Genomic DNA, 26,634 nt, shown 5'->3' on the forward strand with positions numbered 1-26,634 from the left:
TTTCACTTAAAAAAAAAAAAAAATTCACGATATTCTATTTTTTTTAGATGCACTGATACATGTGATTATTTTTAATATTCTGATGACTTTAAAATGATTTAGGCTTGAATCATAACCATATGTAACTGCTTATGCTTCTTGTTCTCTTGTTACATCAATAACATTTGTGAACTTTTTAAATTGCTAAAACAGCCTAATCCATTGTATTGTAATCACTAGTTTAGATCATCCACTAAACCTCGAAAAGATGAATGTGAATGAATTTAACATGACATTGTAAAAAAAATAATTATGTCTACAGTCCATGGGTATATATTTATAATAAAGATAAAATATAATAATTGTAAATGAGTTTATTGCTGGTACACAAAATACAATGTTTAAAACACTGACTTCATTTCATTAGAGTTTGTTTTCAAACACATTCAATGAAATCAAGGCTTTTTTCTTCTACAGCTCTGTTACTATCAGGCTTTAAGAGTTTTATCACTTCAGTTTGTAACAGATTCAAGCTAAGAGTGATAGAAAAATTAACAGCCAAAATGTTATAAAAAACACAAAGACAGAATTAAAAACGAGTGGATGGTTCAGACGGTTCAGATGATGTTTTTGCTTCATCAGGTTTGGAGCTCATCTGGAAAACACACACACACACACACACACACACACACACACACACATATTCACACTTGAATAAAGGTGGTGATAAATACTGTGCATGATGGGAAGCCACATCACAGTGTTTGTGGCTTGTTTAAAGTTCTGTTGAGTGTGTTACCTTGGATTTAAAGAACAGGTTTATGACTCCTTTGGAGCGCCGGTCACTGGTGCGGTCAGACGGCAGACACACAGAAACGCTTTTACTGTCACGCTTGGACCGCGCTGACTCCACCTCCTCACTCCCATTGGCTACTGACAGAGACAGACCTGAGGACCACATGTGAAATTAACTGTCTGTTAATATATGGACTTCTTTCTGTTTTGTTGTTGAGAATTTTGGTATCCACAAAACAGGAAGTAGATAGCTTCATAAAGATACAACAAAGTTTTACCACAAAAGTTTAGGGTTACTAAACATTCATATGAATTTAATTAGCTAAAATTAAGAACAACAAAAGGGAATGAAAGGAATCACTATGAATGTTGTACCTGTAATAGTGGGCAGAGATCTGGAGTTGACGAGGCCGCTGCTGCTCACACTTGGCTCTGATAGATTGGTGTCACTGCGAAACTCCTGCTTCTTGGAAAGCTAGATAGAGACAGAGAGTTAAACTAATAGCGACCATAATAATATGATCACAATCACTATGAAATAAAAACAAAAACAGATTAATGAAGGACCAAACTTGCAAAAATACCCAATAAATGAATGAACTTATTCAGGTGTTTCTAAACATATAAAGGTGTTTCAGTGTGTCTCAATTGTTTTTATTAAATACAATTAATTAAATTAATTAAATATTACACCATTAAGATATTTGGTTAAAATGTATTTGAATTTGTATATTTTACATGCTGTAACTGATCATCATTAAAAAAAAAAAAAATTATATATTTTTAATCACCATTTTGCCTTCACTACTTTATTTTAATTGGTCCTGCGGTGTGATGCATTCATTTCTAAAGTACAAATATTCCATGCAATGTCTCAAATAATCAGCTCATAAACACTGCATTATAAAATAATAAGTAAAATTCTATTTTAAACCATTTTAAATTGAGTATTATATCACACCACAGGGCATGTCAAGTATTTTGTCTCAAATTCTGCACATATTTAACTTTTGATTTATTTCTAAATGTATATGTTGCATTTCCCGTCTCACCCGTTTGTCGAGGGTGCTAGACCGCTCTTTCTCCTCGCTGATGAAGATCATGCTGCTACGACCGGATTTCTTCTTCTTCTTGGATTTCCTCAGTTTCACCTGGAACAACAGAAAGAGTCACCTGGGCATGATGCTGTCATCGTGGAGAGCTGCAGTCATTGGTCTGATTTTGAAACATGTCACAGCAATATCTTCAACATCCTTACCTCCACTTCAACACCACTCTCATCCATCACACTGATGCTTCCACTGGAACGAGGGATGAAGGACGGAGAGGGAGGAACGCCACTGTCCAGAGATATGCTACAGGCAGAGATAGAAAGAGAGTACACACTCTATACTGCCTACTACTTAAAAAATATATATTTTGTGAATATTATGTAAATATTATGTCTCAAAAATTAAACAAATATTAATACAATTATTGAACTATAAATATAAAAACAAATATTAATAAAAAACAACTAAAACAATATATTAATAACTAATAATAATAAAATACCAATATATGTTAATAACAAATACAATTAAAATTCTGATACAAAAATATTAACAAAGCAATATTAATAAATATGAATAACAAATCAAACTTTATTACAAATATTAAAACATTAAAATATACATATTAAAATAAATAAAAACATTCTATAAAATATAAAATAATATATTAATAAATAAATATTTTACATTTCTAAAATAAACTATACATTTATAAACATTAATAAATTACAATATAAACATGAAAACAAATGAATAAAAAATAAAACATAAAAAAATAGCAACAAAATTACTAAATTATAAATATTAAAACAAGTATTAAAAACAAAACAATATAGTAATAAATATTAAACTATTAAAATATAAGTATTAAAACGTATACTAATAAAATAAAACCATATATTAATAACAAATATTAATAAAAAATGTCAAAACAAATATTTAAACAAATATTGTGTATTCTATATATTTCTAGAAAATAATGTATCTTTTACACTGCAGGAATAATAACAGCATGTTATTTTGAACAGAGAGAGACGTGCGTGTGGGCGTGGTCACCTCTCTGGGTGTGTCTTAGTGGGCGTTCCACATTCAGATCCAGCCAATGAGCAGATGGACTGTCGGACCGAGCGCAGCATAGAGCGCGGCCGAGTGGATCGTCTCTCGTCCATATCAGGCTACAAAACAGGAAGAAAATCAGGACACACTTTGCTGATCCCTTTCCCTCCCACTTCCCTCAATCTCACAAAATTCTTCTTTCTGTTTCTGCTTTCTGGCTTTCATCCTTACCAGCTCTCTCACTCCATACTCCTTCTCCACCTTCTTCTTCAGTTGTTTGAAGCACTCCTCCATGCGCTCATGGAAAGGTCGAAGGTCATCTGTCACCCTTTTTCCATGCAGACTGATTCCCCTGCCCAACAACGGGATCTAAACCAGTCAAAAGGGAGTTTAAACAGGTTAACGTCTGTCCTAACCAGACATGACTCGACAAGCTTTCCAGCGTCATGTAATGTGTCTGACCTGCCATGCGATGAGGTCTTTGAGTCTCATGAGTTTGTCTCTGTCATCAGGATGTTCGTGCATGTATTCGTCCGTGAAGAACGCCTGGAGAAAGGCACACACATCAGCATCTATTCTCAACGTTTCTCTCAGTTTTCTCACCGTGTCTCTCTGACCTTCTCGTATTTGGCGAAGCCGCCCATGACGGCGGGGTCCACGATGCCGTTGAGCAGCATGGAGAGGGGGTTTATGGCTAAAGCGTCGTCACACTGGTACTGGTTGATCATGGTGAGGATTTTCTCATTGGTTTGTCCCATCGTCTCGATGGCGTTCTCCAGCGGACTCACCGTCGTCTAACAGAGAAATATTCACAAATTATTACACCATAAACATGTCTGCTCCTCAATGGAAATCAGTCATAGAATAACAGTGCATCTCCACTTTTGTTATTATTAAGTTGAGGTAGTCTATAGGCATGTTTGAAGTGGCATATTGCAAATTTTTTAATTTATTGGAAAAAGTAACTTATATTAACGATATTGCGCATATATATATATATATATATATATATATATATATATATATATATATATATATATATATATATATATATATATATATATATATATATAAATAAAGTGCTCAGACTGCACAGTAATCATAATGCATAATCTACAGAAATAATCATTTGAGATCATCTTCGCTGTCACATGACCTGCTCACACTCTTTAATTTAGCATCATGACCAACATTAAAACTTCTGTTGATCAGATAGGAACGGAACCACTGTAAGACTGTGCCACGCAGGCCCACAGATGTCTCCAAACGTGTCAACAGGACCTCATGATCAACCAAATCAAAAGCAGCACTCAGATCTAATACAACTAAAGCCATGGATTTCCCAGAGTCAGTTTCTGTAAAGATATCAATTGAGACTCTTAAAAGGGCAGATTCAGTACTGTGTAAAGCTTTGAAGCCAGATTGAAACATCTCATGAACAGAATTAGAATTTTTGATTAGTAATATGCATTGCTAAGAACTTCATTTGGACAACTTTAAAAGCGAATTTCTCAGTATTTCGATTTTTTATAGTTGTATCTCGACCAAATATTGTCCGATCCTAACAAACCATACATAAATGGAAAGCTTTATTCAGCTTTCAGATGATGTATAAATCTCAATTTCGAAAATTGACACTTATGACTGGTTTTGTGGTCCAGGGTCACACATACGGTTTAAAAAGTCCAGTATACACTGCACAGGATGTAGTACACTAGTATTTTGAAGTATTTCAGTGTGATGGGCAGAGACAGAGACTCACGTGGGTCATGCTAGTGGCCTCAAACCAGCGCAGGATTCCTGGTAGTTTGTAAGCGGTTAAGAATGTGGTTCGCTCGATCCACATGGACTGAAGACAGAGAAAAGAGTGAGAAGACAATCAACTCATGACATTAAAACAATTACACACACGCAGACTCTTTAATGTATTTGTAAAGGACAAAAACTCTTCAACCTGACCAGACAACATTAATTTCTAGTGGAGATTTGAGCTCAGTGTTTGTTGATATCGGTAGTTGTAGTTTTTTTGGGTTTATTTTTAGAATAAAGTCACATATTTTGCGCTTTCTGGTGCTTGCCTTCATAACAGAAACGGTCAAATATCTCCACCTGCTGTTCAAAGTGTACACTGCATTATTAAATCATCATAGATTTAGTCTCCTTTTTGTCTTTTACAGCACCTTCACACCCCCAATGATGCATAAATGATGAACTGTTTTCCATCCACATAGATGTGTGAGTGTTTATGTAGATTCAATGCTGTTATTAACTTAAACAATTACAAATTAATTTTGTTAATTTAAATAAAGCTGAAATAAAATATACATTTTAGATTAAAAACGTCATGGAATAATCATGAAATAATGGAAATCAGAAATGCTGCACTGGCAACGAACTAAATAAAGTTGAAGATGAAGTACTAAAATGACTAGAACTAAAACATAAATTAAAGCTAAACTAAAAAAAAAAAAAAAAAAAAGTACATAAAATTAGTATGAAAACTGAAAATAAAAATTAAGGATAATGGAAAATAATAAATGCAATAACAGTACATCAGCAACACTGTTTTATGTTTATTATTATATAAACATTATTGAAGTAAAGTTGAAGTACTATAATCGCTAAAATTAAAACTAAAATAATAAATGAAAGCTACAGTCATGGCCAAAAATATCGGCACCCTTGGTAAATATGATCAAAAGCGGCTGTGAAAATGAATCTGCATTGTTAATCCTTTTGATCTTTTATTAAAAAAATTCACAAAAATCTAACCTTTCATTGGATAATAAGAATTTAAAATGGGGGGGAAATATCATTATGAAATAAAAGTTTTTCGCTAATACACATTGGCCACAATTAACGGCAAACTAAAGTTAATATAAAAACTGAAAATATAAAAAATAAAAGATAAATAAAATATGAATATATACTATAATAATACTAAAATAACACTGGACAGATTTACTAATACTTTTAGCCATTTGTATATGTGGAATACTGTAATTAGTTTTGTTAAGCAATATGATTAGTCAATTGCATTTTCTTTGCAGGAAGGTGCAATTAAGTTATGATTAATGTGTTTTAATTGAGTCTGTGTTACAATAAATCAGTTAAATAAAATCAAGCAATTCAGCTTGATCTATAAATGCATCCACAAACTCATAACCACAAAACTGAGTCATTTATTTAGTCTAATTTTGAGCTTGTTTTATCAGACTACACTTTTTTTACTAGTGAGATCTGACAACATTTTTTATTTATCTTTGAATGTTCTCATATTGTGCATTGTTCAAATGTCAGAGTAAATGTGATGTATTCCAATTAAATCTTTGTGCATGAAGTGAAAATTATCAAGTTAATGTTTTTCTAAATGCCTGCTGGTATTGACATTAAAGAGTCAGAGTGATAATTAGGTTGAAAATGTATCACAAAAGGCTTTTCCAATTAAATGTGCAATGTATTTCTGTACTTCTGGAGGTCACAGACAGTGAAAAGGCATCTTTAAGATGTAATAATTATCATTAGCTTTATAAACAGTAGAGATCGATGAGAGATGAATGTTGTGTTTTGACTCACAGCAAACTCATTATCAGGATCCACTTTCCCTCTCCTCACAGGTCTGGAGTACTGGAACCGCTGGACATAGTTTGACTTGTAGAAACTAGAGAATCACAAAAAAAGAAGCAAGAGAAGAGAAGAGAGAGTTTACATGACACACAGCTACAGATTCACAAGTATTGAAGGTGAATATGTTTTGTGTTTTCTGCAGACTGACTTGATGATCTGATCAGGCACGGGTTTGTTCCTCAGACGCGGCGGGATCTCCAGAACCGGCTGCACTGTAAAACACTGGATATCTGATCCAGATCTGGTCAAGAACATTTATACATATAAATATTTGAAAGCATGTGCTTTAATATAAAAGTGGAAAAAATATAATGTTATATAATGAAATAATATAATATAATATAACTAAAAAGAAAAGTAAAAAAAATTTACAAATTAATAAATACAATATGTCAATGAGAGCATTTCCTGGTCCCACAGTCTAAGGGAAGGATACACTGCATGTTGGAGTTTTTAATATCGTCTCCAGGCATTGTGGTGATGTTGAGTCTCACAGAGCTGGGAAACTGACTCATCAAGTGACTCTGGAAATCTTCCCTGCGCTCGTACTCCTTCCCACGGTGAATGAAAACCTTATTCTGTTGATATTAAATATATCAACACATCATAATCTAGATTACATAACATATCTGTTAGCACAGTTTCAGCCTTATCTGAGAATATTAAACACACACTGACCCTGAGGAACTGAGGGAAGCCGCAGCCATAATATCCCACAGCAAAGTAGTCTGGCTTGGGGCGTAGGATCTTCATAATGTTCTCATAAAACTTGGCCTGCTGATTCTGCAAAAAGGAATTTATTGATGAAATAAACAAAGGGACAGAATGCTAAAACGCTAAAAGAACAAATAAATGAGAAAAATGTAAAATATGGAGAGTAAGCAAAATAAAAGTGATATAATATACTGTAATATAATATAATAAGAAAATGAAATAATAATAAAACATGCATTAATAAATTATAAAAAAGATTACTGGAAATAATAATATAATAATGTCTTCAAAAGTGTAAAAAATAAAAATATATTTTTTTTATTTAAAAAAGTATATTTTAATTCTTAAAAAATAATGAAAAGATACACAAGTAAAAAGAAAAAAAAATAACTAAATAATAAAACATACATAAAAGAAAAACAACAATACAAACAAACAATAAATAAATTAAAAAAACAATATAATATACTTGCAAAACTGCAAAAAACAAAGCAAATAAATAAAGATTACTGATTAATATAATATTTATAATATAATATTTTAATATAATATAATGATAAAAAAGAAAACTGAATAATAATACAATACAATACAATATAATATATATATATATATTTTTAAATGACGAGAGTTTATTGTACATTACCAGTTTCTGTCCAAGCAGCTCGTAATCGAAGACCTCCATCTCAAACTGATCTGCTAACTCCTTACACAGACTGATGGCCTCCTCCCACATCTGACACATAAAAAACATGTTCACACACAAACATACACGGTTAAACATTCATGAGGTCAGTCTTCAACATCCAGTCCCAATCCAGTCACGTCTACTGAATATTAAACAAGAAGTCCATGTGAAGATGAGCTGACCTTGCCCTTATCAAAGTAGCTAATGATGGTGTCGTAGAGCGATTCTTTGAGCTGCCGCTGGGACTGAAGTGTCTGATAGTCCAGCTGAAGGATGCACTGCTCCTCTGACCACTGCAAACACATCCCAACATTACTATATTAGATAACAGTCTAAAGATTATTACATTCCCTTAAGACAATATGGCTGGTTCTTGGTCATGAAAAACTTTACTGTGTTGCAGTGGGGTTGCCAGGTGATGCTCAACGAGGTGATTTATTAGAAATTAATATTCAAGGCATTGTAGTGCAATACACATCTTATTATTAAAAAAAGGGTTAATATGGATTGAAATCATGAATTGTAAACAGGAAGTGATGTCAAAGCAGCATTAACTACAAAAAAAACTACAACCACAAAAAAAGCCGTTTTCAATATTGATATAAAACAATTTAATATAAAAATATATATTTTTATTTTTTTATCTTTTAAGCGGCTTGTAAGCCAACCCAACATTGCCAACATAATTTTTGTTCAGTTTAAGTTGAAGTACTAAAATGAATAAAACTAAACCTAATAAATACAATTTATAAAAAGTATTGCTGTTAATCGATTAAAAAAAAATAATCGCACATTTTTCTTAAATTAATCGCGATTAATCCCACCTAACATTAAAGATTTTAAATATACTTTTAATTGCATTAATTTCACATTAAATCTTCAAATTAATGTACAAACAACATAAAGACAGTATATTTTTTTCATATTTGGTTAATGGCATCTTTTTTTTTATGACTGAAGGCAGTATCACTGATGCCAATACTCATTTCTCTATAACCCCCCCCCCCCCCCTCCCAATATTTAACCATTGACTATAGCCATTCAACATTACAGTATAATTGAGAGATATCAATTTTATTATTTATTAGACTTTAAAAAAATGACTTCTAATTTAAGTGAACTTAAAACTTCTAAAATCTTCACATAAACCAATTATAATAAATGTCATATTTACTTGTGCCCTTCAGCAGAAACATACAGAAATTGACTCAAACACTAAATTCTAAATGAATCCTTAAAGCTATAAAAGTATTTTTTTCCTCTTTTTCTTTGTCCTTTGATTAATAGACATCACAGCAGCTGGTTATTAGGTTATTTTGGCTGATATTTCTTTAAGAGCTGTCGCTGCTGAACATGACGTGGATGCATCATATTTTCTCTCAACTCTCTTTACCGTTTCTGACAAACGTCAGGTCTTAAAGTCTTTATTAATGAGCTGACGAGTTGAATTGGGTGTGTTAGATGAGTGAGACAGTGCTGGGCTGCTCCAGGACAGCATGTTCTTAAATGTGACTCATATAAAATATATTACATGCATGCACAGTTTTTACGGCAGCTTCAATCGCCTTTTTGGTAACTTCATGATTTAACAGACCACGATATTGCATGCAAGTAGTTTATTTTGCGTTTTGATATGAAAGGATACAGGCTACAGCGTGCGCTGGCGCCTTTGTACCTGCAATGGAAGATGCGTTCCGAGCACAGTACCGTTATTTGAGTACACAGTTACCGCTTGTGCACGTCTGAAATGTCTCCTGTTTGATGTGGTCATAAAGACATTCTGCGACTGAATAAATGCACTTCTTGTGAACAGAAAAAGTGACAAAATCAGCAGTTGTGAGTGGGGTGGCCAACCCTAGGCCCCGCCCCTGCGCTAATTGTGTTAATTGCTGAAAAAAAATAATCGCCTGCATTAACGCGCTAATTTTGACACCACTAATAAAAAGCAATAAAGACATAATAAATTTTTTTTTAAAACTAACAAAAATCACACACACAAAAATAAAAATCAAAGAAAACACTTTCTTTTACTTTTATATCTTATATTATTTTAAAAACAAATAATAAAATATATAAAAATATAGATTAAGTAAAACAATAATATATTAGAATATTATATCAAATATATATTGCGTGTTTGTGTGCATGCAAAAAAATTGAAAAATAAAGATTAGTGAAATAATATGATAATATATTTTATGTAATTTTATAATATATAATTCAATTGTAAATACATTTTATATATACAAAAAAAGCACAACAAAATGACTAAATGTTTAACTAAAATGAAAATGAAAAATAAAAATAAAATCTAATTCAAAATATTAACAAAAACTGTAATACTATATCAGTGATACTAAATTATCACTGTCCCAATCATAATGGGACTGAATGAATCGTGACAACTTTGTTTGACAGGAAATAATGCGAGAGGCTGAACTGAAGTGGTTTCTAATGGGAGGAGAGGCTGTGTGGAATAACAGAACATTAAATATCATAGAAATGTATAGACTGTACCCTGCTCATCTGAGAGGGAGAGACAGAGACACGCAGCAGGGACAAACGCTCCATAAATCTGCCGGCGCGCCGCAGGAACTGCACTGATGTCATAAATCTGACCTGGAGGCTTAATCTGCTCGTGGGCTGCCAGGGACCACAGGAAATCTCACAGGGAAGAAGTGTGTCTCCAGTGAACCAATCAAAACATCTCTATGTTCTAAGTGACCTTGTGTGTAAGGTTTAACCTACAAGGTGAGGTTCAAATGTCCTCTCAAAAATAGTAAAACCTGAAATCAGCTACAACTTGATGTCACTTCCTGTTTACATTTCATGACTCCAATCCATAATAACCCTGTTTATCTATTAATGAAATGCATATTGTACTAAATTCCTAGAAAATTCATTCTCAAATTCAAGAGGACAAAGAGTAATATACACACCAAAATTATATTTTAATGAATATGTAAAAATGCAAAAATGTTTCTGTGATGATTAAGTTTAGTGTATGAAAACTATAATTAGCTGAATAGAAAATTATAGAAGTCCTGATAAAGATACAAAATGTGTGTTTGTTGACCTTAAGCAGTTTGGAGTGCAGCAGAAGTGTATACGCCGCCTCGGTGTAGTTTTCTCCATCCAAATGAAGATCCCGCAATTTATAGAGGTACCTTAGAAACACACACAACAATTACAATTAATTCAGAAATACATTATAAAATTGTATAAATTCAAATGATCTGATATTATAAACAATACATTAATATATATATATATATATATAACACAATGTATTTATTTAATATATAATTTAAAAATATATAGTTTTATGTAATAAAATTCCTCTGTCTCAGTATTCACTTCTCTCAGATCATAACAAATGGTTTCTATATTTACCACAAGGAGGCAGTATTACATAAAGCTAGTAGGCTGTTGTCTTGATTTTACCATGGTTAACGAGTGTTAAGGTAAGTACTCCATGAAGCAGAGAGACTAAACCACCTGAAGTGTGGTAAAATCACAGTAAAGTATGGCTTTTCTCTTAGAAATTTATTTGAACAGAAATATGATATTCAATATTCAATTCTTGATTTTTATATTTACAAACAGCAATAAATGCAATCATTCTTACAATGATTAGTATTGATATTGTACTGTACTGAATATCGTGCATTGTACAGTACATTATAAATACATATTCTATTCTATTCTATTCTTCCACCAAGCCATCAAGAATCAAGTTCATTTTTCTCACTGTAGATGAAATTATAGATTCAAACTGGTGCAGAACTGATATGCATCATAATTTCACATTATTGTCTTATAATTATTGTCATTCTCATAATATCTCAATCTTTCTCTCTCATTTCACAGGTCAAAGGTCATGATGAAAATAAAATGAGGTTATAAATAAACTAGACGATCTACGTTTGTCATTCATTAAAGCTGAATAATCAGTGTTTCTCCAGGATACCACACATAAATTGATCACGTTTACTATTAATAACAAACATCTGAATCAGAATCGAGATGCATTCATTCATCTCACAGTGACGATCAGAGAATTCGGTCACGTATGGCCCTGCAGAATGCCTGTCTGCAGACACACGCTCATTTATGTTTAATGTGCCTGTAAGGTAGCAGTATGTCAAACACGGCCGGCGTCTCGCTCTGTCCCTCGTTCTGTCCGTCCGCCTCTGTGCTTGGATGCTTATCCTTTGGATTTTGACATTAATTCAGCAAAACCAAGATAATCTGTCAGATTACACAACCAACACACACACACACACACACATGCACACACACAAACACACAAATATGGAAATTACCTGATGTACATCCCCTCACGGTTGATGTCCTTGTAGAAATTCTGCAAAGCAATGAAACGCAAACGTTAACTTTGAGCCTCTGTGTTGACGTTTCTCTGAAGATGAGAGCGTTGTGTGTTTTTTGGGAGCTTCTGATTTGTAATGGAAAGGATTTCTCAAGCTTTTAAATGTGACGCACACACCGATGATGCTTATTTATAGTTTATTCAGTTATTTCCAGTCTGACAGATTCAAGTTGTGGCGGCAACATTCTGACCATTACAAAACAAGCAGAAGAAACTCAAATCTCAAATGAATTGCTAGGAAAAAGCTGAATATTTTATGCAGCAGAGGAGTTCAAGATCTTGTTGTATTACACAAGGTTTAATTTGTAAATGATGTATGTGTGTGTGTTAATATTCTGCCTGGATTTTGCATATGAATCATTTACAGAGGAAGAAAGCTGACAGATTCATCATTGCAAGAAAATGAACTTGATAGCTGAACTCTAATCTAAAACATAAGGTCATGTGGGAATCCCTTCACAACACTTCTGAACGTGTTCATTATTATATTTTCTTCAAAAGCTTGGGTCCGTCATTAATTGGCTGTGTTTCCACCAATTTAACTTATGCATAAAAATGAATAAAAAGGGAATAAGGCAACATTTCCATCCCATGTGTTCAAGGAAACAAAAATGGGTAAAATAGAAAAGGAAATGGAAGTTGTATCTAGGGAACAAACTGTGGATCTTTTATTAAATGTAATACATAACTTGTGGTTTAGATCCACAGATAGAAATTCACAACAAAGTTGAGTGAATTATTCAATCACATGACTTGTTGATCCAAGTCACCTGACATTTTTGATGTGCATCTTGAAATCTTTGATGTGCATCTTAATCATGCCAAACGTTTGACCAGTAGTCTGTGTATTTATACCATTATAGTATTTATTCATATTTTAAATTAAATTTTATTTTCAGTTTTCATAATTTTTTTTAGATTGAGTTAAACGTTTGTCATTTTATTACTTTTAGTTTTTTATTATTTCTATTTATTTTTATTATTATTATTATTCTGTTTTTAACAATTTTAGAACTCCACTTATATTAGTTAGCTGAGAAGACTTTTTTTTTTTTTTTTTTTGTTTTTACAAGTGTCTCATGTAACATTAATATTTAATTTTTTCGGCTTCATTTCAGTTACCAAAACAATTTATAATGGTTTAAGTGAATAACAACTATTCATTATGGGCAGGAGCTGCTTTTAAACCTCCAGATTTTGTGCTGGAATATTAATCTGAGTGTTTGTTAAATAAAATAACCAGTTGATTCAGATATTAAGTTGAACACTTTGTCCGTTTGGGCCCATCAGGAGGCCGACGGCTCAAACTGATCAGACCAGATCAATCAGAAAACCACTATATGTCTGTGACACATGAAGTGGGCGGGGCTTACCAAAAGATTGACAGTGCAGCTCATGCGGTTGTTTCGGCTGTCATCGCTCATCACTGTGCGGTAGTCAAGGAGTCGCTCGAGCAGGCCGGTCACGAGGGTAACGAAGTGCTGAACCTCGGTCAGCAGTGGGGGGCGTCCCTGAGCGCACTCTAAAAGACTGAAGTAGCATACGGTCAGAGCGGTTCTCATGCTTTCAGGAGATTTCAGGAGGATTTGGAGCTTCTTATGGAGTCAAGCCAGCATTATACAAGACCACAGTGTGTGTGTGTGTGTTCGTACATGCTCTCTAGCAGCTCCATGTATCTCTCGTCTCCTCCGCCCCCTTCCACTTCATGATCCAACTTCAGGATGATCTCGTTCTCAAACTGAGAGGCAGAGAGAGACTTCATTAAAAAGTTCAGCAATATCAATGTGCATTTGCTAATCTGTGTGTGTGGGCAGCTTTCTCTCTGTTTTTTTAAAACATCCCAAAATAGCAAGTTGTTGTGACGCCCCAACATAGAAAATATTAATAAATGAAAAAAGCATCTTATTTCAAAACTAAACATGCTAAAAGTCTTGATAGGGTTAATCTACAGCAGGCCTACACTGACTCATTGAATCTGAGCAGATCTTAAACATTTCATAAAAACATTTGACCATGTTTAAATCCTTTCCTCAGAATTATGGAAATATTTAATAAGAATATATATCTTTAATATTTAAAATTTATTTTACCATCTTTAAACCCATTTAGTAGAATTACAGAAATATTCAATAGAAATATTTGCAAAAATATTTTGACACTTAAATCCATTTCCCATAATTAAAGAAATACTAAATAAATAAATATTATTATTAAAAAGTAAATATTAATACTAAAATTATCATATTAAAATATTTCAAATATTTTTTAAATACATTATACCATGCCTAAATTAATTCTATAGAATTATAGAAATATGTGAAAAATATTTTACATGCATTTTACAGTCTTTAAATCCATTACGTAGAATTATAGAAATATTCAATATCCATTAAATCAATTGAATCCATTCCATAGAATTACATAAATATTTAGAAATATATAAAAAATACATTTTAACATTTTAAACACATTCCTCTGAATTACAGAAATATTCCATAGAATTCTTTTAAAATATTTTAATACATTTTACTATGTTTAAATCCATTTCCCAAAAATGTAGACATACTCTAGGAAATATTTGAATATATATTTATATATTTATCATGTTTAAAATCATATATGAATATCATGTTTAAATGAATAAATCACTATAAATATTTAATATAATTAAATACATTTTAAACATTTTCCATGTTTAAATTAACTTCTAAGAATCATAAATTAATTTAATTTCTCAGAATCATAAAAATCTATTTTTGTTTATATTTTAACACATTTTACCACGTTTAAATCTATTTAGAATTATAGTAATATATGTATCTAAAAATATTAAACATTTACATAGATACCATGTTTAAATCTATTACATGGATTTATATAAATATTCCATATAAATATTTTAAAAAGTATTTTAAGCACATTTACTTATTTGTATAACAATTAAATTTTTTTAAAATAATTAAAGTACAGTTCCCACAACTGTACACATTATATATGTTTTGGTATGTCAGGTTTTTGCGTAGACCAAAACAACTTAAAAAAAAGATTTAATAATGTATTATCTGCATATAAAAATGTTGAGTTTAGCTTATATTAAGAGCAAGAGAAGTCAAAGTGAGGTCATGATATAAAAACAGGTGTGTGTGTGTGTGTGTGTGTGTGTGTGTGTTTGAACCTTTTTGAAGTGTCCGGTGTGGTTATGTTCACACTGCATCATGTCAAAGAATATGGGGATGGTCGCTCTCCGCAGCTCTTCCTCTGGGATGAGCGTCATCTCCAGGATGGGACCCACCATCCCGGGAATAAAACAGATCTTATTCTTACCGAGTTTGTACCACATGTCTCTAATAGCAAAACCGATCAGCCGTCTCATGTCTCCATATCTGAATGAAAGCAAGCAAGCAAGCATATTTATGCATATTTCATTTATTTGACTATAGTTGTGAAAGGCAGATTTCTGTATAAATAGGGTTCAACTGTGAGCAGCTGCAGCTGGATTAACTGGGATGTTTCTGATTTAAGACTCACTTGATCAGAATCTTGGTCCTTTTGGTGGGAGAGAAATGCTGCAACTGCAAAGACTCCTGGGTAATAAACGCCACAGCCAAATGGAAGTAATTATTCCATAACTACAGGAGAGAGACAGAAATCATGATAAAATGACATTGGGGTGAGATATGTGAGATTATATGAGGGCTGTTAACACTAATTGAATCTGAACTTGATCAAGCTCATTTAAGACACACACACACACTGACCTGCACTTCAAAGCTGTTGTTGTCAAGGAACTTGTGGTTCATGGTGTCGGCGTATGTGTTGATTGCTCGGAGAAACACCCTGATTGGATGAACATAGCAGGGTAATTATAGTTAACCAAATCTTAAAGGGTTAGTTCACCCAAAAATGAAAATTAGCCCATGTTTTACTCACCCTCAAGGCATCCTAGGTGTACATGACTTTTTTCTTTCAGACGAATCCAATCAGAGTTATATTAAAAAATTTCCTTGCCTTTCTAAGGTTTAAAATGGCAGTGGGCAGGTGTTTTTTTTTTTCTTCAACAGTCCAAAGAAGTCCAATAAAGTGCATCCATCCATAATAAAACGTGCCTCACGTGGCTCTAGGGGGTGAATACAGGCCTCCATGTAGCGAATTGTTGCATTCTTTTAAGAAAAATATCCATATTTGAAATGTTATAAACACTTTTCTCTCACTTTCGCTAACTGTCACAGGCGGATGATTTAGGAAGTATGCGTTGCGCATGCGCCGGTGATTCGTGATGAACGCGGGAGCGCAGGGGAGAGAGCAAAACAAAACGCTGGTCACGAATTAGAAGCACAAAACAAGGATTTGTAAAGAAAAATGTAGGAAAATGTTGATATAAGCCAAGAGGAGACTGGTTTTCCTTTGCTAAAGAAAGGAAACTTTGCTTCCTTTGCTCCTGTAAACAAACTCGCAAGACTAGCATATCTCACTGGCAGCAGAAGTGAAAGAAAAGTGTTTATAACATTTTAAATATGGATATTTTTCTTGCAAAAACGCCTCGATTCGCGACAGGCCTTTAATCACCCCCCGGAGCCGTATTTATTTGACGTCTTTTGGACTGTTGAAAAGAAAAAAAAATTATAAGGCTTGGAAGAACAAGAACTATTTTTAATATAACTCCGATTGGATTCGTCTGAAAGAAGAAAGTAATTACACCTAGGATGCTTTGAGGGTGAGTAAAACATGGGCTAATTTGGGTGAACTAACCCTTTAATAGATAAAAACCAATACTTGAAAGAAAATAAGAAATACTAAAACAACAAATTAAAACTAAACTTGAAATTTAATTGTGTAAAAAAAAAAAAAGTGTCAGTTTTGTCAGGACCACTATCGTCAAAGATGATTGACAATTTGGCATATAGCTTGGATTGGCGGAATGGTTCTGTTCTGGGCAAGAACTCCCTGCGCATCCATGCAGCCTAGCATGGATGAGAGCAGGGAGAGCAGCTATAACCCCCCAGGGTAAACAGAACAGAACCAACAAAAGTATTGCAGATTTGTATATTGTTATACATTTTTAAATTTGTCTGATTGAAAAGAGAATCAGAAGGCTGGATCCTGACTGACAGAGGAGGAGTTGGGGATGGAGGAGGGTAAATAGCTATAGAGCAATGCGAAACTGCTGATAATACTGGCGACCTTATATATGCTGATATCCCCCAACACAAACTGATAGAAAAATCTCAAAGCCTTTAGCAACAAGAATGTTGCCCTTAACCAATACCAAAACAAATATTTTGCAAAACCCACATAACCTGTAGCAACAAACATGTTGCCTTCAACAGATGGCCTAATGAATGTTGCCAATACCTTAAAAGCTTAAGCGATATGTTCTCCATAACACCTGATAGGCCAAGAAAAACATGTTTCCAATTCAACTACAGCTTTAAGAACAAGCATGTTCCAAATAATGCTCCAGAACATGCATGTTCCCAATAACGACCAGGCAGCTTAAGAACAAGTATATTCCTATTACAACAATAGCTTTTAGAACAAGCATGTTCCAATAACAACCAGATAGCTCTGGGACCCCGACAAGACAGCTTTAACTAAGAACAAGCATGTTCCCAATTAGGGCTGGGCGATATGAGCAAAAATTCATATCTCTGTATTTTTTGGGCTGATTTGAAGTATACAGTATATGTCACATTTATTGTTTATTAACTACAAATATTTCAGCCAAAATGTATATTTTAGTCAGAGTTATTGTGCTCCTATTTCATTGCGCTCTGTCTGTTTGGCGTGCATGCGCGCGGCGGAGCTCGTTCTAAATAAAGTCTGTGAAGTTTAGTGGAGAATCGCAAAGCAAAAGCTCATGCACTTCTGACAGCAAAATGGAAATATTTCCATGGCTTTTTAACATTTACAGATGGAAAATACCTGTGAAATGTAAGTTATGCATTTACAGCACATCTCAAACACATTAAACAGCGCGTCTCTGTCAGCGGCACACGCAGCCTTTCTGTCAGTGCATCTGACGGCGAGCCACTTTAAACTGAAACTATAAACTATAGGCTTCTATATCTTACGAGTTTTTTTTTTTTAAAGCCCTTCATATAAAGTTTGTCACATGTTTAGAACAAATTGTATTGTGCACTTTCTCTGCAGTGGTTGAGTCTGTGTCCTCCGCTACATTTTCAGATGCACTCGTTTCAAACTACTGTATATCGATATAAAACGGTATTGCCTTATATCGTATCGCTTATAAAGAATATATCGATATATCGTACAAACTCAATATTACCGCCCAGCCCTATTCCCAATACAACCAAGAGCTTAAGAACAAGCATGTTCCCAAAAACGACTTGATAGAACAAGCGTGTCTGATACCGGAGCAGAAACAACGCTGAAATGAAGGCTGCATCCGAAACTGGCAAATGCTGCCTTTGAAAGACACATTTCGAGGAAAGAAGGCATCAAGACATGTTGAATCCAATGTTAGCCTTACTTCCTGCCTCCTGCGATACCTTCATTCGGTCGATAATTAAAAGCAGAATAGATGTATCCTTCGCTGCCCTGATACCCACAATCCTGTGTGGTTGAGCAAAATAAAGATGGTGTCTGAAGTCATTTCTAGCGAGTGATCAGTATTAGCTCGTTCTATATCATTGACCGTTAAGCTGCCTCAAAAGCATGTCCGATATCAGTTTCATGACCTTCATGAACAAACGCTGCCTGAAAAGTCACTGGCTGAAACAGCAGCCAAGATTTCAGAGTAGACGACTTCAATGAACAACGACAGTTACCATTTTCTCTTGAAGCTGTGCCTCAGCAGAAATGATTCCATTTGCACCATGGTCATTATTTTATGCTGCTTAAATCTGTGCTGTAAATAGCCTACTCAAAAATAAAGGTGACTTGACTAGGTTAAAGAGGACATAACACAGTTTCGGCCAATCTCATGTTAATCTTGAGAGCTAGAGTGTAGTTCTGCATCATTCACATCTCCGAAGAGTCTTCAGTTAAATTAGGTTTATAAAAGAAAGCTTACGATTCTCTCCGAAAACAGCCGAGCTCCTGGAGGCGAGCCGTGGGCGGAGCTGAAGAGTCGCGAGCACTTACGGGCCGATTGGCAACAATCACAGATCTTTGATTCAGTTTTCCAGCAGCTCCTAGTCATGACGGGGATCTTTATCGCTGGGACTGCTCCGTCTTTTAGTATCAAATGATGTGCAAATCCAGTGTCAGAATGTACTTTGTTTTGTTACTTTTACTATTATTATTGTTATTATTAAAATGAGTTTTTCTGTTTTGATTCTGGTTTGTAATATGGCAACTCGCTGGTTGATCACTCACAGCTGATTGATGTGAATATTAAAAAGAAAGTAAATTGCTCAAAAAAAAAAAAAAAAAAAAAAAAAAAAAGAATGTACTTTGTTATAAAACATTCGTCACCGAAATGACAGTAACAAACACACACGTTGTGAAACTCCGTTGCTGCCCAAGAAAAACCAATTGCATCTACTGTTCAGATAACACTGACATTCTTCTCGAGCAGCACTGCCGATGACTTCCGAACCATGAACGAAATCTGTTGAGCTCGGGTCGCTGAGTGTGCGCGCACGCATAACAATCCAACTCTTAACTCTTAATGTAAACAACTCAGAATGCAAGAAATGCCATTGTATCCCACTTTAAGTGCAGCAAATTGCAACGACAAGCGCATGCCAGTAACACAGTACCGCACATTGCCAACTGAACAACTAAATGAGCCTAAGCAACGTGGATAGCCATAGCAACAAGCATGTTGCCAATAACCTGAGAGCATTAAAAGGAACTTGTGATGAAGACGTTCGAGAGAGTGAACATAGCAGCTGTGGCGAGAATGCTTGATTTCTTGATGTCCTTCTTGGGGATGAAGTTCCCATTTGAACTTGTTCTTGATTTGGACGCATAACTCGTGGAGTGCATTTCAATCATGTAGCGATACGTGAAGTAACGCTAACTCAGTCACTTCCGAATCGGGCAGCTTATGAACAATGCGGTGACTTCACGTGTTCAAGTTAACAAACTTGAATGAATCGGAGGTGAGTCCATTGGGGAAACGATTTCCACTCGCTAAATTTCTGATTCCTTGTGATGATGATGATGCTTTGCCTGCCGAATTCACCATTTAATTAGCTATTGAGCAATGCGAAACTGCTGATAATACTGACGACCTTATATATGGATTTTTAGATAGGTGTCGTATTGCAATAGGTAGATGGGGATCAGCTGAGAGTCAGCTGATGCGAGCTTGACTTACGTGACCTGCCAGAACTAACGCTACGCTCGATATTTAGAGAAATATCCTAGAGAAATACTGAATGAATATACCATTGCTATAAGTGAAACTTAAAACATAAGAAGACATTTTCTTTATCTAAATAAAAATATAAGTATATAAAAATGCATATTTCAGATAATTGGCTAAGCAACATTTCTTAATTTAATTTAGTTTAATTTGATGAACTCAAACTAAAACTGAAATAAAAATGTATTAAAACTACTGTAATGTATATAGACAAAAAAACTTGATTAAAAAAACACATCAAAATTACATTAAAATTAAAAAGAAAATGGAAAATTTCAAAATGTAAAATATATTAATAAAAACTATAATAATATCTCAACAAAACTAAAATAACACAGCAACGCACACACTCACTGAATCTTAAAAAAGTAAAACACAAAGACATAAAGAGGGTTTTTTTAAACAAATATTTGGACATTTGATTCACATTTATAAATGTCTGAACACCATTCAATGAATCAAGTGTTTGCATCACAATCTTTTCATTAACCTCATTTTTCTTATTGAGTCATTATTGAGTCTTTGAATCAGCTGTATTGTTAATGGAGGTCTTCATTCTCAACAACAGATCTATTGTTTTATCATTTTCAGATCATATAAACCTCATATGTTTTGCTTGTAGAAGATGTAGTAAGTGAGCATCAACTGTAAGTGCCGAGTTTGTGCGACTTTATTCACAATACATGATGACTGATTTAGTACTATCCTATCGAACAGCATTTTTAAGGATATTTTAGGTGTCCAATTGCTGTTTTTGCTAACAGTATCTGATGATCAGCAGGGTCACAGATGAACTTTAAACTGTGATATTGAATTCCAGGAAATATACTGAGGACAATAAAACAAAATATGCTGCCACTGTCTGCTGCCATTAACAGTAACACACACACACACACACACATAAAACCAGCAATCCATATCTAACTGTAGTTTCTCTCTTTCTCCTCTGTCTCTGAGTCTGCAAGTTTATTCCTCTGTAAATCTCTCTTTTTCTCTCATTGGCCTCTTGTTTGAAGTGTAATCAATGTTAACATAGTGTTTGTGCTGCTGAAGACTCTGACACTGACAGTGGATTTTACTGTGGATCGTCTCAGGAGCACTGCTGTGTGTGTGTGTGTGTGTGTGTGTGCGCGCTTGCACACACACACACACATTTTTGTGACATATAAGGACACAAACTTGTATAATGACATGGGTATGACAGGTATTATAAGGAGAAGGTGACTTACATTACTCCATGTCCTCATTTTTCAAAAGGCTTATAAATCATAAAGAATGAGTTTTTTTGAGAAAGTACAAATGCACAAAGTTTCCTGTAAGGGGTAGGTTTAGGTGTAGAGTTGGTGTAGGGCGATAGAAAATACAGTTTGCACAGTATAAAAACATTACGCCTTTGGAATGTCCCCACAAATCACAAAAACAAATGTGTGTGTGTGTTTTTCTTTGCCCTCACCGGTTTTGCACCATGATCATAGTGACCCAGTCAGACGGGTAGACATGTTTACCAATCAGATCCTTAAACAACAGAAACGTCTCCATCAGGAAATCCTATAAAACACAAACACAAGATGATTAACTGCGTTGGATGGATGGATATACAGAGAGACAGACAGACAGATGGAATGATAGAATGACAGATAAAACAATAGTATCTCACCACTAGGTCTGTGGTCCCGCTGAAGGTCTCTATGTAGCGTGAATAGTGTCTGTCGTCCATCTGACTGAGAATAGCCGTCATACAGGCCACCACACGAGACTAGAGCGACACAGAGACACAGGATCAGATCTCTACTTCAACAACAACAAACACAAAAGTCCTGACGCTCTGATTCAGCTGACGGGACGTAAGATGATGAACAACATTTCAGATAGTTTGGAGAATCTTCAATCATTCACATCAAAGCCCAATTTCCCCTCCACTTCCACTCTGCATGTGCCTTCCTTCTCTCGCTCTCTCTCTGATCAGATGATAAACGATACAGGCAGAGAGGAAAAGTGATGGATGACGGATGGATGTATGCAGACAGAGAGGTGAGAGCCATCACTCACACAGACCTCACAATCCTGACTGTACACCGCTGATAACGTGTGTGTGAATATGAATGAAATGAAGTGTGCAATTTATTTTGTCACAGACCTAAAGTAAAACAGTATAAATATTGGAAGAAAAATTTACTTTGCATCCCATGAAGGATTGTGAATGATGAATTGTGAATCAAAAACAGTGGTACAATATTAAAATATGTGCATAGTTGCTGATTAAACTTATAAAAACTGTTTGAAAGTTTAGGGTCAGTAAGATTTGTAAAAGCTTTTGAAAGCCTCTTCTGCACACCAAAGCTGCACTAATTTGAAAAATACAGTAAAAATTGTGAAATATTATTAGAATTTAAAATCACTGTTTTCTAGTGTAATATATATTTAAAATATAATTTATTCATGTGATACAAAGCTGAATTTTCAGCATCATTACTCCAGTCTTCAGTGTCACATGATCCTTCAGAAATCTTTCTGATATGCTGATTTGCTGCTCAAGAAACATGTATTATTATTATTATTATCATCACTACTATTGAAAAAAAATAATTCATAACATTACAAATGTCTTTTTAATGCATCCTTGCTGAATAAAAGTATTAATTAAAAAAAAAATTATAATAAAATTGTACTAACCCCAAACTTTTGAATGAGACAGTATTTGAAGTTTATTGCAAAATATTCTGATTCAAACCAGTAGTTTGAAACTGTATTTGACTCAACTATGGCATCTGCAATGCATCACAGGAGAATTATACTCTACAGAAAGTCAAACAGCCTAGAATGACTCCATAAATTACCCTGGAATACACCATAAAATACATTAACACTGAAAAAATGACTTTTTTCTCCTTTAACACAGAACAACTTGTGAAAACTTATGTGATAAAGCCAGCAGACAGACACAGGACTCATCTAAAGGGAAGCATTTCAAATGATTGTGCTGAGACAGATGCCAGTGATGTTCCCATCAGCTGTTTAAAGAGCTCTGAGATCCGTCCTACTGCTGGAAATATGCTGATCACACACGCCTCTATTGCTTTAAACCGTCTGTGTGTGTGCGTGTGTGTGTGAGGTGAGATTTCTCTCTAGTGAGTGTTATACGTCTCACTGCTGTCTGTCTGCAGCCTGATAAAAAAAAAACAGAATGACAGTAAAACAGACACACATCAGCTCTGCTCACCAATACACAAAATACACATTCAGCTGCTTAACTAGACAGGGACCCGTTCCAAATCAGGACAAACTTACAAAGACTTTTGACTATCAGCATAAAGTCTGGTCCATTTTGCAGGTCATGCTCTCAGCGGGCTCATGAGCACTGATGGCCTGGAGCTGACGTCTCAATAAACATTGAAGCTAATTTTCAAATAGGCGTTATCTTTATAAACAAACCACATATTTGAAGTCTAAACATCTACATTCTCACCTAAAACTGCTTAAAACTACATTCCGTGACACAAAAACAGTAGTATATGTATAATTATAGTGGCCATCAACCATGACATTCGCTGTGAGAAATGCAAACGGTGAAATGGTTGGAGTTCTGTTATCACTAGAATATCACACTCCTCTCAGCCAATCAGATTCGAGGACCAGAAAGAACTAATATAATATAATATACAATATTTAATATAATTACCATGCAATATGATTTAATATATTATCAAAACAGAAAACAGTCCTTTTGTCAGATTTATCTGTCTTATAAAAGGACAAATCTGTCCCTGAAGTACAGCTAAGTAAATATACACAGACATAAAGTCACACAATCACCCAAAGGCAGAGAAAAGGACACAATGTTTGATGAAAATCTACAGCCAACCAAGGAGTTTCACACTCATGCACACACACACACACACACACACACAGAGGCAGGCAGCGGTAGAGGTGTAATCTGTGTTATGTAATAAATCTAATTAAATAGAGCGGTGTCATCTATAAGGACAGATGGCTCACTCCGCCAAATGAAAATAAAACCTTGCACACATGAGTCATGAATATCCCTTCATCCTGATTCCAGCCTCGCACCTGTTCAAACAACTCTTATCTCTTCCGATCTGTTTCCTGTTTTCTTCGTTATTCATTGAGAACATAATTCATACCGACTCTCATCATTTCATATCTCTGCTAAAATATTCATTTCATTTTCAGTGGCTTTTAGACAGAAACGGGTCAAAGTTTGAGAAATCAAAACCAGAAGTAATATGTATGATTTTTTTTATTATTAATTATATACATTTATGAAATAACATGAATACTAAAGTATTTTCTCATTTATAATTAATGTTTTATTTATATATCTATATATATATATATATATATAGAGATATATTAGTGCTGTCAAATGATTAATCGTGATTAATCGCATCCAAAATAAAAGTTTTTGTTTTTGTGTATGTGTAATGTGTATATTTATTATGTATACATAAATTCACACACATGCATGTATATATTTTTGAAAAAAATTAGTTTATATATTAAATATATTTATTTATAATATAAGTTATATGAATATAAATATAGACATGTAAATACATGTAAATATTTTCAAAATATATATTATGTACGTATATATACATAATAAATAAACACAGAGCACAAACATATATTATGCAGACAAAAACTGATTTTGTACTCGATTAATAGCGATTAATCATTTGACAGCACTAATATATATATATATACACACACACACACACACACAAAATTAAACAGCAAGTTTTTGTAGATTAGTATTATTAATATGAATACTGTAATATACAGTCCTATCAAACATACAAAACATAGTGATTTTTCATTTCTAATTTACTTGATATATTTACTTATACTTGTTACTCTTGATATTGATTTGCTTTGGGATACCTGGTAACACAAATATATGGTTTTAGTCATGTCAAAAAATATAAAATTAATATAAAATAAACCCTACCAAAACAAGAACTAAGATTGAGAGAGACAGACAGCGAGACTGACAGAAAGACAGAGGTTTGACATTCTGCTCAGACTGCGACAGAATAAGTGATGACAATAAAAATATAGAAACAGGCAAGACAAGAAGAGACATAGACTAGAGAAAAAGACAAACACACACCTGAACACACACGTGACGTCTGTGAGCATGTGGGAGCATGTTGAAAATGTGTGTGTGTGAGTGTGTGTGTCCCGGTCACTTCTTGTCCTGGATTCAGTTATTCTTCCCCTGCGGCTGTAACCTCATCTACATCTTTCTCATTCTTTCATTTTCCTTCTGTTATCCTTCTTTTCACAGCTGCCCCCCCCCCCCCCCCTCTAGTCCTCTCTCTCATGTTCATCACCCCCCCCCCTTCTCTCTCTCTCTCTCTGTAAACTGATGTTATGAGATTCCAGCTCCACTTCAGATCAAATTAAAATGAGCTTTAGTGAGAGCAAAACGCACGGCCTGCCTTCATCCTACGCTTTAAATATCACACACACACTAAGTGAGGACATGTCTTGCACCTCTATTGTTTTATGTTAGGCTAATAGCAATGACTGCAGACCAACAATAATCGCTCAAACCCTAAATATTTAGCATTTTATAAAAAAAAAAAAGAAAAATCATATTTCCTATCAAACCTATTTTGTCAGGTTTAGATAATATAATATGTTTTCTGATGTTTTCCATTTTAATTTTAAAGTATTAGTAATTTGTCCATTTTAAGCAAATGAGAAAATTTTAGAAAATGAGAAACAAATGTAAATCACAATAAAACTATAAATATAATCTGGATAGGTCTTTTCAACTTGTGACGACACATGCAAATTTACTTATGACAAATACACCTTACAAACAAAACATCTGACAAAAAGAAGTTTGAAACGATAAAGTAGTAGATATTAATCACGGCTTTCCTAGCCAAAAGGGAACATTCTCAAAACGAAGGTTCTTTCAAATGTTTTATGTCCAATAACATTAATAGAATGTTGTTTAAAGTTTTCT

The 26,634-nt window shown here is 34.0% G+C and overlaps 1 protein-coding gene across 1 annotated transcript in view; it reads right to left on the reverse strand.

Moving 5' to 3' along the window:
• Window positions 1-296: 296 nt before the first annotated feature.
• dock2 (dedicator of cytokinesis 2) overlaps window positions 297-26,634 on the reverse strand; it is a 121,477-nt gene continuing 95,139 nt past the window's right edge. The window contains exons 27-51 of the mRNA XM_079438792.1: window positions 22,294-22,392; window positions 22,090-22,184; window positions 16,060-16,138; window positions 15,830-15,930; window positions 15,477-15,684; window positions 13,954-14,039; window positions 13,675-13,831; window positions 12,237-12,277; window positions 10,988-11,078; window positions 8,094-8,204; window positions 7,870-7,959; window positions 7,188-7,292; window positions 6,946-7,087; window positions 6,658-6,739; window positions 6,459-6,543; window positions 4,645-4,731; window positions 3,500-3,676; window positions 3,345-3,428; window positions 3,114-3,251; window positions 2,883-3,001; window positions 2,033-2,129; window positions 1,827-1,925; window positions 1,150-1,249; window positions 779-927; window positions 297-634 (exon numbers count right to left, since the gene is read on the reverse strand). Of these exons, the coding sequence (XP_079294918.1) occupies window positions 569-634; window positions 779-927; window positions 1,150-1,249; window positions 1,827-1,925; window positions 2,033-2,129; window positions 2,883-3,001; window positions 3,114-3,251; window positions 3,345-3,428; window positions 3,500-3,676; window positions 4,645-4,731; window positions 6,459-6,543; window positions 6,658-6,739; window positions 6,946-7,087; window positions 7,188-7,292; window positions 7,870-7,959; window positions 8,094-8,204; window positions 10,988-11,078; window positions 12,237-12,277; window positions 13,675-13,831; window positions 13,954-14,039; window positions 15,477-15,684; window positions 15,830-15,930; window positions 16,060-16,138; window positions 22,090-22,184; window positions 22,294-22,392 (2,688 nt within the window). The 3' untranslated portion in view covers window positions 297-568. The remainder of the gene's footprint in view (window positions 635-778; window positions 928-1,149; window positions 1,250-1,826; window positions 1,926-2,032; window positions 2,130-2,882; window positions 3,002-3,113; window positions 3,252-3,344; window positions 3,429-3,499; window positions 3,677-4,644; window positions 4,732-6,458; window positions 6,544-6,657; window positions 6,740-6,945; window positions 7,088-7,187; window positions 7,293-7,869; window positions 7,960-8,093; window positions 8,205-10,987; window positions 11,079-12,236; window positions 12,278-13,674; window positions 13,832-13,953; window positions 14,040-15,476; window positions 15,685-15,829; window positions 15,931-16,059; window positions 16,139-22,089; window positions 22,185-22,293; window positions 22,393-26,634) is intronic.

Source organism: Barbus barbus (assembly GCF_936440315.1).
Source record: "Barbus barbus genome assembly, chromosome: 17".
NCBI lineage: Eukaryota > Metazoa > Chordata > Actinopteri > Cypriniformes > Cyprinidae > Barbus > Barbus barbus.